The sequence below is a fragment of the Camelus bactrianus genome, chromosome 10 (genome assembly GCF_048773025.1).
Source record: "Camelus bactrianus isolate YW-2024 breed Bactrian camel chromosome 10, ASM4877302v1, whole genome shotgun sequence".
NCBI lineage: Eukaryota > Metazoa > Chordata > Mammalia > Artiodactyla > Camelidae > Camelus > Camelus bactrianus.
The window spans coordinates 43442755-43462127 of NC_133548.1; the positions used below are offsets into that span (position 1 = coordinate 43442755).

Sequence of the window (19373 nt, forward strand, 5' to 3'; positions counted from 1 at the left end):
TGATTTCGTGAATGCTCACAGGATAATGTAAAGTAACATAGCAGGATGTAAAAAAGTAAATAAACTTATGTGTCACCCAGTCTCTCCTTAGAGGTGCCAGTCACTTCCTCTGGTTAAATTAGGCCCTCCCCTCAGGACTGTACCACTGCTATCTCTTCCTGAATTTCTCAATAAACTCAAAAGTAGAGAACTATATTAAATAAAACAAATGAATAAATTTGTGCTGCACTAAGCTTGGAGCACATCACAAAGCCTTGGACTTAGACAAACCTGCTCCACTGCACGTCAGTATCTGCAGATGCCAGAGAGAATGGTTGGTTATGTTTTCAAGATTCTTATTTTTTGTGAGTCACTCACTCAAAAGTGAATTTCATGTGACCCACACAGTTCATATTTTAAATTAGACCACTCCAAACATGCTCTCTTCATTTGATGAGACTCCTTTTAGCTGATTTTATCTAATGTTGTACCAGAAACATAAATTTAATTTTATTTATATGTATTATAAATTTATTTATATACACACTGTAGAAAAAATAGAAAGAATGATTCAACATTGTTTACAATGGATTCTCCTGGACTGATGATATTATAGATCATTTATACCATTTAAAATATTTTCTGATTATCTTCAAGTATTTTCTACTGAGCATGATTAACTATTCCAGTATGAAATAAAACTGTGAGAAATACAGAGAAGAAAAGAATTCAGAACAGGGGCATTTCCTTAGCCTCAGTCACCACACAAATCTTTTTCTGTCACCTTTAGTCCCACTCAGAGTCACTTCTCCTCTTTACTCTCTGTCTTCGTTTTCCCCTCTGTCTCTTCTATTCCTTTTTCTTTATTTGTTTGATTTTTTCTGTTCTGTTTTCACTTGCTCCCTATCTTTTCTTTTTATACCATTTCCCCCTCTTCATTTCATTTTCTGACTGTGAAGAGCCCCAGGGGCTGAGAAAAAAAGAAGCCCATGCACTAAATTGCTTGATCCCTTGTTCAGTAATCTGCAAGAATGCAGAGGCCAGTGACCACACTTACGTGAAGAGTGGGCATTTATTGGGTGCTTACCATGTGCCCGGCACTGCCGGAAGTACTTTACACATATTATCTCACTTAATCCTCAGTACACCTACACAGTCGGTACTGTCACTGATCCAGTTTTATAAAGCTGAAAAGGAGAGTTGACATGAGTGGCGGACCCAAGATTCGAACCTAGGCTGCCTGACTCTAAAACCTTTAATGACCATGTGATCCTGACCCTCATTCTTGCCAGGCAGCTGCAGACTACAGGCTGCAGGCTGCATTCCTCACAGAGTGCTTTGAACTTCTTAGTCAAGGGGAGGATTTGTTGTGTTAAGGGAATAATCCTACATTCTTATCCTGCTAGTTACACTTAAAAGAGGAGGCACCTCAAAATTTAAAGGCATCTGGAGACTCCAATAATGTATTTACTAAACATAAACCCTAAAAATGCTTTCTGAGGTTATTTAAAACGCTTACTTTCAATTAATCAGCATTGTATAAACATTATTTAACCATTAAAATCAGACAACCTCAAGGTTCCCTGATGTCTTCAGTGGCCCCTTACATTTTCTTTAATTAGTGCCTCCTCCCATCTGCTTCTAATGAATGCTGTCCCATTCCTAGAGGATGTTTATGGAACCACATCTTTCTCCCAAAATGTACATGGCTCCTCTACTACATCCAGGTAGACTGACAGCTCCCTTCTTCTGCTCCTACTCCGCCCATATGATCTTCTATCATAGCACACAGGACATAGTCTCCCCCCTCACCCCCTAACTCTTTTCACTTACTAGGCTGTGAGACTCTTGCAGTTAGGGGTCATGTCTAATTCAGCATATCCACGCAGCACCCAGCCTGAGGAAATGCAAAAGAGAGTGCCTGTGAAGGTAGCTGTGTCATCCAAAAGGGAACCATGTCACAATCTTGTGAATTCAACATCATCCATGCATAGACACTCTCTCTTTGTCCCAGAGTTGATTTGATTCAGGGATTCTGAGTCACCCTAACAAAGCTCACGAGAGACTTATGGATACAGTCAGATGTTACTTTTCTCAATTATAATAAGAAAAATTAGAAGTCTAAGTTTGAGTGACCTGGAAACCCTCCCTTCCCTTTTCAGTGAGTGAGTCTGGAATCAGAGTAGGGATGTTCCGACTTGATAGAGCAATAAATGGTGTCTGGTGTCCTGGTGCATCCATTCTCCAAGTCAGGAGGACCAGATATTTGGGTTGGACCCACAGGGTCCCTCTCCCATAGACTGGTTTCAGACGGCATTGCTGTATGTTGTTTTGCCAACTGTCTTGCTTCTTTTGCTGACACATTCTCTTTTTAAATTGTTCTGAAGTATGAAGAAACTTGTACACTATCCAATAAAAACCAGGACCATAGTATAGGAGTGGAGGATGAAGGGGGCATAAAGGAAAATGAGAGAAGCTGAGCATCCAGAGATGATTAAGATGCATTCCCTGTCCTCAAGGAGCTTACAGTCCAGTGGGAACAACAGGCACATCACAGGCGGTGGAAGGGAGCCTGCGGAGGAGAGAGTGGGCAGTTTTCGTTGGGTCTGGCCTACTTTTTTTGTTTTTGCATTATTTCTACTGGGTTTATAGTTTTAGGCTATCACTGCCTTTATAACTAAGAAAGGTACCCCAATAAAATCATCTATGGAAAGCAGAAATAACAGGCAACTGACAGAATTTACAAAGGCTGGAATGCCTAGACTGTGCTGTGACCACAATGCTCATGTTTTTCAAGGGGGTACAAGTGCTCTAACTTTCCTAATAACATCCTCGTAATTTTCTCAAAAGCAGGATTAGTATTAAATCCCAGGGGGAATGTTGCAAGAACCCATTTTCTCAAGTTATTTAAAATTCAGACTTGACAAACTACCCCCATTTATACTGTAGTAGGAACCTGGTGATAAGACATTCAAGACTGAAAGGACATTGCAAGTAAGTGGCTTCTAGCTGCAAAGGCTCTGATATTTTTTGAAAAGTTATTTAAAGTGATAACTCACAGGCATTATATTTGGCTTAAGGAAGTTTAAAAAGTTAGACTTGAATTCATCAAAAGGCGGGTGTCATATATCTGACAGTTTCGTTCAACTTGAATTTTAAATAAGCATTTTTAAATCAATGTTTTAATTGTAATATGCTTTAATTCTGCAAAGTTTTTTTAAGATACCAGAACTTGGAATATTATTTTTTAAATGCTTTAAAGGCTCTTAATTAAAATGTTTCTTCTTAGTTATATTTTTTGCAGGGTCTTGCAAATTATTTGTTGCTCCTTAATAATTGAACAAAGGTTTGGAAGGTTTTAGAGGCTGTGCCCTTCTTTTCATTTATTCTTATTCCCGAATTTTAGCAATTATTAGGTCCTCATATATCGCATCTCAAAAAATTGGTTCTCACTACAAAACTGAGAGGTTCAAATAGGATTTAAATTGTCAAAAAAATTGGGTCCACTCTAATGCTTTCTGAATCATGCCAGTAATCTGAACCTGTAGCTTAAGAAAGCAGAGAACATGGGAGTAAAAGGAATTGTAGGGCTCAGACACTGAGTTTGACACGAATGATTTACCAGTATGACCCACGGGAGGAGGGCCACCTCTTGTCTTAAGGCACCTCAAGTGTGTGTTCTTTGGAAGACAAAATGTAAAGCCTTCATGAAGCCTAAAGATGTGATTTGTTAAATTTCTCATTATATTTTTGAACCTGAGAACACTTAGGACAAAAGCAAGCTAGGCTCCCCTCGCACATGGTGAATGGAGTGTGAAAAGCATTTCTGTGCTGGGGTAGCTCCTGAGAACAGTCTGCCATCCAGGCCGGCTTGCCCTGGCTCTCCTGCTAATCCCAGCTTCAGACTTTCCCATGGTGCGAACAGAGGGGAAGCAGTTCAGTCTCGGTGGGCACAGGAACAGTAGGTCACAGCCCACTGCAGTGCTCCTGAGAAGCCGTCTGGTGACTGAACCCAGTCTCATCACTAAGACACCCATTATAAAATAGAGGGCTTTTGTGCTATATCCAGCCCCTGCTTCAATAATATGTCAGCCGGGTTACTATGTTTCTCATTTCTTTTTTCTTAAAAGGAAAAAAAAACATTAAATGAAAAAAGTTATAGAACCTCTCAGGAGGGCCTGAGCTCTTGCAGCAGCGCCCGCACCTCTGTAAGAACGTCAGATGACCGATGGGCCGTATCGGGAGACTTCCGATCTCTTCCCCACATGTGAATCTGACCTCCAACTTGGCCTGCTGTGTGAGCTAGGATGTGTCACTTAACTTCTCTAAGCTCTCCTTAACTTATTTGTTTTATGGTTAATCATAGCAGCATCTGTTACTGTGATGGTGAAGTGAGATACACCCATGTATGCAGTGCCTGAAAGCGGACAGAGCCCAATGCACGTTAAAAACAGAGATTAAGACCTGTGATAGTGGCCCAGCTCTTTTGGGCTGAGATCCCAGGATATTCTGAGCAGACTTCTTGGTGTATTCTTTATGTTAGTTAAGTCCAATCAAAGATGAGGAAACTAAATATGTCAGTGGCAAGTCCAGACAAGAAGGGTAGAGATGTGTGAGTTCCTAGCCACCAGCTGAATTCTGACAACCAGACAAGTGAGAACAAGAGGACTCAGCTTCCGTTTTCTTTTTTTTTCCTTGAGACCTGGAAGTCAGGCAAGACCTCTCTGAAAAAGTGGCTTTTAAGTCCCTATGCAGAACAAGAGGACTGCTAGGCAGAGGAAAATGTGAGGTGATACGTAGCTAGTTGGTGGGTAAAATGGTTCTCCTGATTCCCATTTTGATGCTTCCTTTATTGCATCAAATTGGCCCCATTAGTGTCTTCTTGGAATCTCCAGGAAATATTTTGGATAGATCACTGATACAACTGACTATGAAAAGCATCACACGGAACCACATTCACCCATTTGAAAAAGCATTGAACCACTGGTATGTTCAAGGATCTAAATGTTCTATGTTCATTGGGTGTCTAAAGAGCCAGCATCTTTCCACTAAACCCGTTATCCTTTTGGCCAACAGTTTCCCAGTCAGTTCTGAAATTCCAGCATCATCCTTTATTCCTTCATCATCTCATTCTTCTCTCTTTCCACTAGCCTTAGTCAGTAACTGCACAACTAGATTGTGGTTAACATCCTTTTAACTTGGGTCCTGGCCTCTAAGCTTGGCACTGGGTATTAGGAAGGTAATTTGGACTTAAAAATATGGAGTAGAATTTTGGCTGAGGGTTTAAGACTATATCTGGAATAGGAATGATTTTTAAATGCTTTTGTTTGTTTATTTCTAAATAAAGAAATCAGTAAAAAGCACCTGGGTTCTATCACTTAGAAATAACCAATACCTACCACACTCAGCAGTCTGTGTGTATATTTACATATATTTCACATATAAAATTAAAAAAAATAAAAGGATGTTATATGAATAATTTGAAGCCCTTTATATATACATCATGAGCAGTTTCATGAAAATAAAATATATTTACATTATTTTCATCAATGCGTTATTATGTATATTATATACTATGGTATCACTATTCCTTAAGTTATTTAATTAATCCTCCATTGATGTATCTTTGTATTGCTATTGAGTTTTTACCATTATAAACATTATTATAGATAATTGCATAATGCATAAATCTTTTTGCATTTCTTGGAGCATTTTCATCACATAAATTCTTGTAAAGGAAATTATTGGGTCAAAAAGTTGTTTTAATTCTAAGGCTTTTGGTGAATATTATCAAATTGCCCTCTGGAAATTTTATACCAATTTAAACTCCCAAAAGCAGCCTGTGAGTTTGCTTCTTTTCTTACACTATCACTTGGTTATTAATATTCTTTAATATCTTTCCCAGGCTTACAGGTGAAAAATGATCTCTTTATTGTGTTAATTTGTATTTCTTTGATTGCTAATGAGATTGAACATCTTTTGTGTATTTTAGGTTATTTACATTTTTTATTTTGTGAGTTGTCTTTTATATCTCATATGTCCTCTTTTATTGATTTATCTTATTTGTCTATGTTAATTCTGTCATATATACATTCTATTTTCTTATTTGATATTTGTCTGTGTTTACTAGTTATTATAATAGAAATTTAAAATTAAAATTTTTTATTTCATCAAAACTGTCATACTTTTTATTCACAATTTCTGACCTTAGTTCTTTTCTTAGAAAAGCTTTTCCTATTCCCAGGCATAGAAAAATATTTCTATTTCCTATGCATGGGTAAATAATGGATACATCTTGTCTTCGCTTTGAAATGTGAGGATAATAAGGGGAGGTCAAAAGAGAATATAATGTTTTTGAACCTCAAGTGACTGAGGGAAAGTACCTTGTACAAAACTGTGAGAAGCAGAAATTGGCTGTGGAGTAGATGAGGAATTTGATCATGAAGAGTTTGAACTTGTGGTCCCAACAGGACATCTATGTGATGATAACGACGATGATGATAATATATGTGTTTGTGTATGTGTCTGTGTGTGAGAGAGAGACAGAGACAGCAAGCATGAAAGAATAGATTAAACCCAGACTGAGTTAACTTTTATTAAGCATCTACTGTATTTAATAGGCAACACTGCATTTTCCTGGATGATTCATCAGAACTTGAAAGATTTTACTCTCTTCTTTAAAGAAATAAAGCAATAGCCTGCACCTCCGTGGAGTCTGAGAAATGACTCAGCAGCTTCTCCCTGGACCCCTCCCCTGCCCTGTTTCGTCCCCTCCTGCCCAGATCGCACATGTCAGGTCTCTGATCACCCTCCTTCTACTTCCCACCTAAGGAGCACCACCTGCAGCAGGCAGAGAGCCCTGGAGGGGGAAGAAGTCTGGGGAAGAGGCTTCCACAGGACCTACACTCTCGTGCTATATCCTCTCCGCTTCTTCCAGGCTTTGTGCAAGTCCAAACATTGGCCAAGGAAAAGGAGCAGGAGAGAGTCAGATGCCCCCGACCACAGCCCCACCACATACCCTGGCCTCCATCCCACAGCTCACTCCTAATTGCTCTTTCATAGGCTGGGGTGAGGCCAGCAGAAGTTCAGAGCCGTCACGGTCTTGGGGATGTGAATGCTGCCTTCCATGACTGTAGCTGTAAGGAGTAGAGGAGTTCCTTGTGAACCAATTTAGAACATCAGAGCTTTGTTCTACGGGAATAAGTGAGCTGTAGTGGTTCAGGGTCAAAGTCGTGTCAGCGGAGACATGATGAGTTAAGAAGACTTTCATGGTCTGAGTTGAGCAGATCACGTGCAACTGTGTTTCTGGGAGACAGGGTGTCCACGTTCCAGATCACTGACTTGAAAACAGCCTTTGGGACCAGAGTGCCTGGGAATTGGAAACGGGCCGTACTAAGTTTTCCAATCAGGCAGATGAAATGAAGAAAAGCCATTATTGGAGACATTTGCGAGCTTCCATAGTTTGTAAAAACAGTTTTTAGGCAATAATTTTCCAAATACTTGCTTCAAATCAAAGATTCTGTAAATTGAACTCGTTGGAAGTGGTAGAGTCTTATTAAAAATAAGAGCTTTATACTTTTAAATGTTTAAAATGCACTTGCGTATACCCTTATAGTTACCTTGCAAGATGTTATTTTCATTTTCTAGATGAAAAAGTGAAGGCTCATACAGATCAAGCCATTTGACTGATAGGGTGGTTCAGAGCAGACCTAGGACTCAAGACCTCGAGTGTCCTGGCTGGTCTCCTTGCTACACCGCCAGCCCTGCTACAGGCTTCGAAGGCCTGTTTTTGAGGTCATGCTTTTTTTTTTTTTTTAATTGTAAGCAAAATCTTCACCTTCACCTCCCAGATCATACTTTTTTTTTCTTTCTAGGCCCAGCATAATTTATTTTGATTGCTTGACATGCAGGCATTTATTCCATGGTTCCAAAATGTGGATTTATAAACGTTATCAGAAGCCAGCTGCAGGTTTAGTAAACCTGCAATTTACACACGCACTTCACACACGCACTTCTTTTGATAAATTAACAATTTAATGTACAGAGAAATGTGAATAGGCTGAGAGAGAAACCTTAGAAGTCTTTTAACACCTAATTAATTTATTAAATGTAATGAATTAAAATAGAGCAGAGAACTCAGATTAAAGCTGATAGAGTTGTTATTTTGCACCTGTGGACACCACAGGACCTGTATGTGATTTGTGCTAAATATAAGAAGGAAAGACACCCCAATATTTGTGAAAGATATTTCAACATTTCTTTATAAAAATGATCCCCCAATATAAATAACATTAATTAGAATTTCCTTTCAATTTGCTACTCTTTTATAATTAACATTAATTTAAGCTCTGCATCTGAAAGATTTCCAAGGAAAGCTACTTGCTAGTTTTCCTAAAGCAAATGAGGAGATAAGGAAGCATACTATTGCTGATGTTAGCTTTCACGTGAAACGGGATGGTAGGGATAAGGAAGAGTTAAAAATGGTTCTTTCTCAGAGGAAAGGCAATGGAAGTGGAATGAAAACCTTCTGTGAGAAACCCAGAGATGGCAGGAGCTCTCCCTACTCTTGCTCAAGTATGAGAAGCATGCAGACGCCATAGAAACCCCAGATGAAGGTGAGCCAGGGGTGGGCTGGAGAGTGTTTGCACCTGGCTGGCTCCCCGTCCTATCCTGCATCCTTGGACCACGTCTGGTGTGGTTGGCAAATGAGATTGCCTGTAAGGAGGGGCAGAAGCTGCAGGGTGGTAGGTGTCCCAGTACCAGAGTGGTCAACACACCAAACCCAAGAAAGTAAGCTTGTAGGAATAAAACACTTTCTTTCAGACTACAGAATAAAACCTTCTGGAAACTGTCTGTTAGGACAGTCAAGCTGATGCCATGGCATTGAGATAATTATTTGATTTTCTAAAATAGCTGATCTTTCCCCTCTTCAATCTGCCCTACCTTACCAAAAATGGAAGTTCTAGTTATTTGCTAAACGTTTGTATTTTTACAGGAAAAAAAGAAAAAAAAAGAAGAGCTTGGAAGCATAGGCTAAATCTGTCACCTTCCCAGGAGCCTGAACTTTCCAAGTTCTGACATCAGTGACTCCCTATCTCTCTGGTGGGTGCACCACTTAATGGCAGGCGGCAGCCACTCTGAATTAAGCATTGAATTAACATTTTGCGATTCCACCCTGTTCTCCAAAGAATGCTAGAATTATACATCCAGGACGGAGTTGAAAATCTGGGTGCATGTTTGAGATTTAAAAATTCTGAGGTTTCTGAAATATTTACACACATCAAATAATAACAAAAGGAAATGAATATAGTAATTGCCCTCTTGGTTTCCTTTCCCATGATCAACATAATAAAAAAAAATTCTTTTGGCTTCTTTCTAAGCATGGCAAATCGATAGAATATTAAATGAGAAGAAATAAGAAATTTAAATTTTAGCCCATTGAAGCAGTCAGCATTTTATGTGCAAATGAATATAAATTTATACATATATTTGTCATAAATTTCAGCTACATATTACATGTGTTAATGAAAATTGTCTGTGTAGTGAAGGCTGGCAAATAACATTCATTTTTAGGATTACTATGAGGAAAATGGATTTACATTTTATTTATATGTGAGAGCAGTTTTATTTTCACTTTGAATGAAATGTTGGACTTTTAAAATCTGATAAAGGAAAATTTTCATTATTTTGGTAACATTTACTTATTCAGAAGACAGTGTTTATTTTGGGCCAAAAAATTAGTATAGTTGTTATGAGTATTGATTGAAACAGCCTCACTTTATAAGTGAACAAAGATGCATAATCATGCTGGTTTCTCTTATGGCTTAAATGTTGTCATTTTAATACTATATGTGTGTACATTGTGCAACAGATTTTTTAAAATGTAAATAATTGATTGAAGAATTTTCTTAAATAGCCCAAATCAGAGACATAAACTTATAAGACTAAGGAGCCCCAGTGGGAAAGGAGATAGAAAATAGATCCTTTCCCCCTTTCTTTGCTTTTTAGGTCTTTGGGAAATTTAGAAAAATATGGACTTACATCCTTCACAATCTGTGAATACAATATTCTCAACTTTCTACTTTGCTTTATAGGAAATCAAAGAAGCACACTGAACAAAGCAGACAAATTCAGCTGCTGGGGAGGCATTATGGAGAGGTCCTGTGACATATCTTCTTCAGTTTTCTCTAAAAAGAACTGAAGAACTGATGAAATGAAGTCTTAGACTGAACAGTCCTTTAAAAATATGATTATAATGCATTTGCTGAGAGGATTGTACTAAAACATGTGATATCTATTTACTGTTTTTATTTTCTCTTTCTAAATGAAACTGATACGGAAATAGTTTGAAAAAATTGGAAGAAATGGGTATGGCCTTTTATTGAAAACATAATTTCTCATCTAAGTGTTGGTACCTGATCATTTTCTTTGTCTCAATATAGTAATGGTCCCTTGCCTGACATGGAGCATCGGTAACTCTAGCTACTACCATCTTCCCAATACACCGACTTCCCACATGTATTTCTTTCACTGGCCAGGCTGTGTTGTTGCCTTCATATGTCTTCCTGCATTAAAGATGTTAGCCTCATAGGGGAGGATGTTAAAAAACAGTCTTCCTCTTGCTGTGGTAATCACTTTGTAGTGTACACAAAGATTGAATTGTTATGTTGTACACCTGAAACTAATATAATATTATATACCAATTTTACCTCAATTTTAAAAAAAGAAAAGAAAAATAATTTTCTTGTCATGACCTTAGTAGCTTCCTTCTTCTGTTATATCCCAACCACAGGGCCATTATTACTGGGCACCATGTCTACCCTTCCATTGGAATTAGAAATACATATAGAAGAGAACAAATCAATTCAGCAATTGGTTGTGATATGTTTGTTCTGTACCAGAAACTGTGATGGGTGCTGGCGTGCAGAATGAAGAGATGACTTGGTAACTTTTCAGGAGGTCATGATCTGAGCCTCTGCCTCCCATTATTCTTCATCACTTTCCTGTCTGCTTTGCTTTCTCCTCTCTTGCTCATTACCTATGCAAGCTCTCCTACCTCTTAGGCTTGCTTCATACCCTTCCTGACTCTTTTCCTTTATCCTGATAGTATCTTTTTTTTTAACCACAGCCAACACTCTATCTCCAAGTGTTTAGGAATACAGCTTATAACTCAACTCTCCAGAAAGCCTATTTGAGCTAAGTAAGAAGAATTACAAATATTTAATTATTTTTATTTTTCTAAATGACTAGATCACAAGCAACAATAAAACAAAGATTCCCATCATATTATGTGAGAAGTAAATTTGGGTGCAACAAGGATCCCTTAGTTCCTTGATTAACTTTTGGGGGGGAGGTAATTAGGTGTGTCTACATATATATATATATATATATATATTTTTTTTTTTTTTCATAGAGGTACTGGGGACTGAACCCAGGACCTCATTCATGCTAAGTATCCACTCTACCACTGAGCTATACCCTCCCCCTTGAGCTATACCCTCCCCCCTCCTTGATTAATTTTAAACGTACTTGTAATTGATTGGTGATATATATTCCTAGCTATTTTTAAAAGTCAAAGTAATAATCACATTTGAAAAGAGTTTAGGGGAGGAAATCTAATGGTTTGTGGCAGATTTGTGTGTCTTAAGAATTATTTGGGAAGAAGCGTTAGAATAGAGGCTTGGAAAGACCATAGCGTGCTCATATTCCTGCCTACAAAAAAAATTAAGAGATTTTTCTTTACCTATCTCCATTAACAGCAACACATTATATAGATTTATCTCTCACAAAGTTGGACTATCAAATCTGTGAAAACAGAAATAAAAAACATGGAAAAATGTTGCAAAACTAAATATTTCTCTAGATCATTTAAATAATTAAGACAATTTCATTTCTCAGAAATATTCATACTCAACCTGGTTACCTTAGGAAACTCTCCCTCTTTCTTTTTATTTTTCTTCTTAATTCTCATTCCCTTTTTTAAACTTATATGTGACTCCTTCCTTCCCAAACCATTCCCCCTAAAAATTACTGCAGTTGCAGTTTCCAGAAACTAGAAAAATTAAATCCTGCCTGTTGAATAAATGACCACTTTGAACATCTCTGAAAGTATCCTAAACTCTATCTCCTCTAATTATACTTTCTTTTCTAAACAAACCATAAAATAAACCCCACATTTAATTGATTCATAGTTTTTCTGTCTCCCCCCCCCCTTATTGCTGTAATACTATTTTTTCTACTGTTCATCTTAAGCATGCAGTATTTCAACTACATTTAGATTAAACTTGCTTTCTGTGTTTCGGTCTCAAAACTTAACCACCATCTTTAGCAATATGTTATGTTTTAAGATTAACAGATTTGCTACAATGTAGCCTGTTTGTAAGCAGAAAAATATTCTAAGAACATTGATTTTCATGTGTGGGTTTTGTACCCAGCTTTGTTAATTTCAATTACAATTTGTTGGCTTTTGTTAAATTTCACCCTAACCATTATTTTTAGGATCTTTTTGAATTTCTCACATGATTATCTAATTGGTAGTAAGCCACTTCATTTTCAACACAGGATGTTATTAACAGTCTAGTTTGTAGATCTATTCTGATTAGTCCAGGATAATTGGTTAGATTAAATTGTACTATCTCAAACAAATGGTCCAGTATTTTGGGTCTTTAAAGAATCCAGATTGAATTGGCCTTTTTTCTTGATTGGACAGCAACTGGCCTGCTAAATTTCAAGAGACTGGGTATACAGACCGTGTCAGTATAAGATACTTTCCCAGTGCTTCCTTCTGATAACCCACTATGACTCCTTGCCCTCTAGCATCTTCCTCAGGGTGTCCTTTACTTCTGTGTTCCTCAGGCTATAGATCAGAGGGTTGAGCATGGGAATTACAAGACTGTAAAACACAGAGACCACTTGGTTGTACTTCCAGGAATTCTCTGCTTTAGGTTGCTGCAGGTACATGAAAAAGAGCGTTCCATAGAAGATGATGACCACTGTGAGGTGGGAGGCACAAGTGGAAAACGCTTTGCACTTGCCTTCGGAAGACTGGATTTTTATGATGGAAAAGAGGATGCAAATGTAGGAGATGAGGACAGTCAGGAGGGAGCTAGTGAGATTCACTGTGGAGAAGACCAAGAGCTGCTTTTCTTTGTTGTGGGTGTCGGAGCAGGAGAGGGCGAGGAGAGGTGGGTCAGCACAATAGAAATGGTCAATGATGTTGGAGTCACAGAAGGACAACTGGAAAGTCAGAACGGTCTGTATCACAGAGTTTAGGAAGCCATAGCTATAGACCCCAATCACCAACTCCTTGCAGACCCGCTGTGTCATAATGGCTGTGTAAATCAAGGGGTTGCAGATGGCCATGTAGCGGTCATAGGCCATTGTGGCCAAGAGGAAGCATTCGGTGGTGGCAAAAGCACTGGAGAAGTAGAGCTGGGCAAAGCAGCCCAAAAAGGAGATGGTTTTTTCCTTCACCAATAAATTTTGTAGCATCTTGGGCCCAATTGAAGAGGAGTAACAAAGATCAATGAAAGCTAGGTGGCTGAGGAAATAGTACATGGGGGTGTGGAGCCGCAAATCCACCTTGATGAGCAGTATCATGCCAAGGTTTCCCACCAGGGTGATGAGATAAATTGTCAGGAACACCACAAAGAGGGGAAGCTGCAGCTCAGGGCGATCTGTGAACCCCATGAGGACAAATTCAGTTACCGTGGTACGGTTGCTTCTTGCCATTTTGTTCTTTCTCCTGTTGGAAAAAGAAAACATGGCTTCAAAATGTTTACATACTTAAAAACAAAAGCTTCTTACCTCTTTGTTCTAGCACTAGATGACAAAAATTTGGCTTCATAATCCCAATGGTTAAAAGCTGTCATTTGCCATGGGTTTTATTCTTCTAAAACAGAGTCAGAAATGTCTGAACTCATTCATTTTCTCTTTTGATGGAGATTGACAAATTGACCTTCAAGGAAGTGGCACCAAGTTACACTCCCAACAATGTTGTACAGCAATATTGGTTTTCCCACAAACCCAGTTTTATCAAATTTTAAATCTTCGCCACTGTGATGGTGGATATTGGTAACTCATGTCTCCTGATTGGTACGTTTTCTAAAAATTATGAATGGAGATTAGCCTTTTTTCAAACAATTGTTTGCATGTGTATTTTTTTTCTATGCTTTGTCATTTCACTTCCTTTGTTAACTTATTTATTACGTTGTTGGTCTTCTAAGCATTTTATTTACAGGGCTCTTTCTTTAGTAAGGAAATCAGCCATTTGTTTGATATATATACTGCAAATTCTTTTCTTGTTTGTCACTTGTCCTTCAGCGTTGGTATGGTAATTTTTCTTTGTGCTATGCAGTAAATTTTAAGTGGTTTGATGTCAAATATATCAAGCAAATTTATCTCCTTCTTTTGGAATTCTGATCTTTGTAACATGGTTAGCTTAGCTTTCCTCAGTTTAAAATTTCTTTAAAAATAATCTCTTGTTCTAGAACTTTACTAGATTTCTTTTTTACATTACAAAGTTTGATCTTTCTGAGATTTAATTTTGACGTAAGGGATTAGGTAATCAACTCTTTTTGTTTGTTTTTGTTTGCTTGTTTTTGTTTGTTTTGTTTTTTTGGGGGGAAGGTAATTAGGTTTATCTCTTTATTTTAATGGAGGTACTGGGGATTGAACCTAGGACTTCGTGCATGCTAAGCATGCCCTCTACCACTGAGCTATATCCTCCCGCCATAATAAACTCTTTTTATTTATTTCTCCAAATAGCTAGCTGGGTGTTCTAATGCTATTTGTTGGTGAAATCATTTTCCAGCTGATTCTGTTGATTTAAAACTCCAAAATTTTTGTAAAGTAAAACATTCATAAGTGTATGGGCTAATTTCTGGATCTTTTTCTTTGTAGTCTCTTCTAGAACCAGGACCAAACATTTAAACAATAGTTGAGAACCTGATTTTAATATCTGGGAGCAAATTTTCTGGCTGTTCTCACATATGTATTTTTCCAGATGAACTTTGGCATTATTATATCAAGTTCCAAAAAAAAAAAAATCCCATTTGTACTTAGACTGCTATTGCATTGAATCAATATGTTAATTTGGAGAGAATTGACAGCTTTACAATTGAATCTTCTTTTCTATAACTAAGGTATGTATTTCATTTACTAGAGTCTTTCCTAAAAAGAGTTTTAAAGTTTTCTTTAAACTTTACAGATAAAGGTCCTGCATATTTCTTTAAGGTCTGCTCATAGGTACTTTATCTTTTTGTAACTAATGTAAATGAAATCTTTTTTTTTTTATTTGGTGGTTTATTTAAGTATTGTTTACATATAGGAAAGCTATTGATTTTTGTAAATTAATTTTGTAACTTCTTTCTTACCATAGTTTCTCATTATTTAAAAGTATTTTTTTAATTAATTCTGTTGGGTTTTTCTAATACAAATTCATATATTATGAAAAGGACATGACTAGTGTAATGCAACTGATGTTTGAGAACAACAAGGCATGAAAGAACTGCAGATATTTGGTGTGGTTAGAAAACAGGCTCCCTCAGGGTAGACCTGCTTTTGAGATTGGCAGGGCCCAGGGTGAGAATAACAAAGGGACGTCCACATATCAAATGTCTAAATATGTAAAAGTTAGAAAATAAAGATAACAAATTAATAAAATATGCTTTATCCTCCCTCCTTAACAAATACACCTTTCTAATAACCTGGAAGGCAGAATTCTTTGGATGGTTGTAACTCCAAGCAGGAATGAGGGGACACAAGGAAAATCTGCCGCCAATCCGCATGTGTGGCTGCACATGCGCGGACATGCCAGCCTGCATGTACACGCTCTGTTCACAGCCCTGCGAACAGCCATCCCTGGGCTCCCCTTAAGGCCCAGGTAGTGAACACCAGTAGTGTGGTTCACCCTCACAAGGGTGATCTGGGAAGGAGACTCTTGTAGACTCTGGGAATGAGTTGGGGGCTGTTTGGGCAAGGAATTTTGAGGTCTTGTTTCTTGGAAGATGGTCTAGGAGGAGTATATAGGATGGACTCTGAGTAGGCACATCCCTTTGGTCTTGACCCATAAGGTGTGGTGCAGTAAGAAGAGATCCAGAGTTGCCCTAGAGAATGGGGTCAGGAACGATCCCTTTTGTTTGGATCTAAGGCCTGTAAGAAAGTGATGAAAAGCATGGCTAAAAGTCCATGTCTGAGCTAGATAATTGAGGGCCTTATCTGGTATAAGGAGTTTAACCTGTACCCTGTAGGGAGTAAGCAGCCTTTTAAATGAACTGAGTTGGTCAATGGAAGATGAAAAGGACCTGAGAAAGTGAAAATTGGGTCAGAGATGAGCATTTTAGGAGGGAACAGTTGAGCAAGGAGTTGATCTCAGAGCATGTTTGGGGGACTGTGAGCATCCTTTCAGGTAAGAGCAAACATGTATGAAAGAGATTAGTGAGAAACAAACTGGATGGGGGTAGGTAGTGCCATATTGTGAAGAGCTTCGCATGCCAGGGAGATTTTAACAGCTATTTCATGGACCCATTAAACATTTGAACGATAGGGTGACTTGACCAGCACTCAGCTGTCAGGGAGTTAATCTGGAGGTGTGTGTATAAAGTACTGAAGGGAGAATGCCACCAGCAGGACACTGGCTAGGATGTTTTCCAGGTAAGGGATGATAAGGATGTGAACCAAGGAAATGATGGAAGGAACAAAGAAACGAGATAAGAATGAGAGATACTCTAAAGGCAAAGTCTGCATCCACTTGTCAATTGACTGAGACTCTCAGTTTTCAAGTTCGAGAGACCGAGGTAATGATAACCTAAGAATTAAGAGTTTAATTTTACCTTGTTTCTTAACTGAGGAGATCTGATACAATTTAAGTACACATACACATACATCAAAATTAATATTATACAATTCAAAACTTGAAATATAATTGAGGGGGAAAAAAACAAGCAAAATTTCCCTTTGTAGTTATGTAACAGTGTTACGGAGGGGTAGTGCTTTTAGGAGAAACAGAATGTCTGAGCTTGGAGTGGAGCCGCACGGAAGGGTGTTGAATTCAGTTAGAGGGGACAGTGGGTGTCTATTGCAAAGTCAGAGCTAGTGATACTGATTTGGGAGTCATAAGTAGACAGAGGATGGTAAAAGCTGTGGGAACCAGCAAGATCATTCAGGGAGAGAGAAGTATCAGGAAAGGTTCAAAGACAGACCTCTGGGAAAAGTGTACCTTTAAGGGCTGGGGAGAGGAGTAGCAGTCTTAGGTGCCCTAAGATATTCAGGTGAGTTCATGTCAGAAAATAAGGAAACTTTTAAATACGGTCATTTCTGATACTCCTGGCTTATGGTTGAGGTGACCTGTTTGCTGTGGTCTTATCTCCCTCAGTAATAACTTAAAGCAAAACAAAACAAAACAAGCAAACAAAAAACAAAAATCCTGCAATCTTCAAGCATTGCATATAAACAATCTTACTCAGTAAATTGTGTGTTGTTCTGGATCTGTGCCATCTAAAGGCAGGAAAACATTCTTTTTGAATTGGTTTCTAGAATTGGTGAAGTCTTCCTGCTCCTTTGAAGTATTGTAACAGTTCTCAATTCAAACTGAGGCGTGGGAGGGTTTAGTAACTCTGGAAAATCCCCAGAAAACCAGTGGGCAGACTCTAGCTTTATTCAACAGCTCTTGTGTGACAGATGATTTTATTGTGTTAGCTGTTATTGATATGATTGCATGTTTGTCCCTAAAGTTTCTAAGACACTGTTAATGCATTCTAATTTCTAGATTTTTAACAATTTCTTTTCTGTTAGTTCAATATTTATTCATTATTTACCCTATGGAGATGCTTTTTTGCATCCTAAAAGACTTCTAATTGAATGCTCTTTCTTAAGTTTTTAAGCCAGTATATACTCTGATTTTCTTCAAGGGCAATTAAGATTTAGGCTTATTATGGGGAACTATTTTCAATATCTTGTAGTAACTTACAATGAAGAAGAATATGAAAAGGAACATATATATATATGACTGAAACATTATGCTGTACACCAGAAATTGTCGCAACATTGTAAACTGACTATACTTTAATAAAAATTTTAAAAAGTTTTTTTTAAAGAATGAGGCTTATTAATAACTTCAATGTTTAGTCTATTTGTTCTCAGAACTGGACTTGACAATAAATTCCAGAAAAGGAATCTCTATTAATAAATATTTGACCTGTAATTTTCTACCAAAAAGAAAATCTATGGTCACTTAAAAAAAAAGAGTACTGTGATTTACTCTCAAACGTAATGATTATAACCAGTGATGAGTTGAATACTTCTAACATGCCAAGAGATTTTATTTTACATTATCTTATTTAGTACATAATGATCTTTTCTTCCAGTTTCTTAATGAGGAAATAGAGACACAGAAATATTCAGTAGTTTTTCCCAAATTTACAAAGTAGTTGAGCCACAATTTGAAACTAGGTGGGCTGATCCCCGAGCCTTAACTATACCGCCTTCCCACTTATGATTCCTCAGTATTTATCCATTTTATAATTTTGTTTTTCCTATTTAAAAAAAAATTTAGACTCCTATGAGAAAATTTTAGGCATATTAGGATGAGTTCATTAATGCTTCTTTGTTCAGATATTTTTAACATTTACTGTTGCATTTAACTAACATAGTGAATGTTTGATAATTCATTGTTGTGTTTTTCCTTTCTTTGTTTGAACAATTCAAACAATTAAAAAATATTCTCAACCCCTGGGAAGGGAGGGGCACATGAACTACTTTGAGAATCTGATGAAAGCTAAGTTTCTGCTCCTAGAAAAGTTTCACTCATATGAAATTTTGCATGCAATTTAAGAGGCTTCACTAGTTTAACAGGTCCCTGCTAGGGTTTCCTCATAAAATAACACACAGAAAAAAAAAATCTCAGCTATTCCAGGCCAGGGTCAACCAGTCCTTCCCAATTTGCTTCTCTGATCGTTGCAAAGCACCGCTATCCTAAAGCCCTGTCCTTTTCAGTCCCAGAACTGAAACCCTTCTCTTGGCTACCTTATAGTTTGTATTACAACAGCCTGGGGAGTGAAGACTACTTACCAAGCACCAATCGGTCGATCAGTCAGGATTCCCAATGCCTCGGAAGCGTTCAGTTAGAGTATTTCCAATCGGACAAACAAGCTTCTTCATGTCTGACTGGAAAGCTTGGTCTCCGTGTTCCACACCGACAAACTGTGAGTATTTGTAAAGTTAAACTGTGACGAGCCTGTTATCGCTTGTTATTCTAGCACTCCCTGGTGCCAAGGGAACAGTTTATACAGAGTTTCTGTGAGATATTTCACATTTGATTTAAAGCACCTTTGGGAATTAGAATCCCTGAGTCATCCTGGTAACTAAGGATGACTCAGGTTGGGATGCTTTGGTGC

The 19373-nt window shown here is 37.8% G+C and overlaps 1 protein-coding gene across 1 annotated transcript; it reads right to left on the bottom strand.

Annotated features, from left to right (window-relative positions):
• Positions 1-8059: 8059 nt before the first annotated feature.
• On the bottom strand, positions 8060-19200 carry LOC105076660 (olfactory receptor 8U9). Its single transcript, XM_010964913.3, has 2 exons — positions 19048-19200; positions 8060-13723 (listed from the first exon to the last, which is right to left on the bottom strand). The coding sequence occupies exon 2, from the start codon at positions 13708-13710 to the stop codon at positions 12775-12777; it is 936 nt and encodes a 311-aa protein (XP_010963215.2). The 5' UTR covers positions 13711-13723; positions 19048-19200; the 3' UTR covers positions 8060-12774.
• Between the last annotated feature and the right edge of the window lie 173 nt (positions 19201-19373).

Excerpts from the sequence above, each read along its gene's own strand:
- LOC105076660 (XM_010964913.3), bottom strand. The coding sequence starts at position 13,710 with ATGGCAAGAAGCAACCGTACCACGGTAACTGAATTTGTCCTCATGGGG.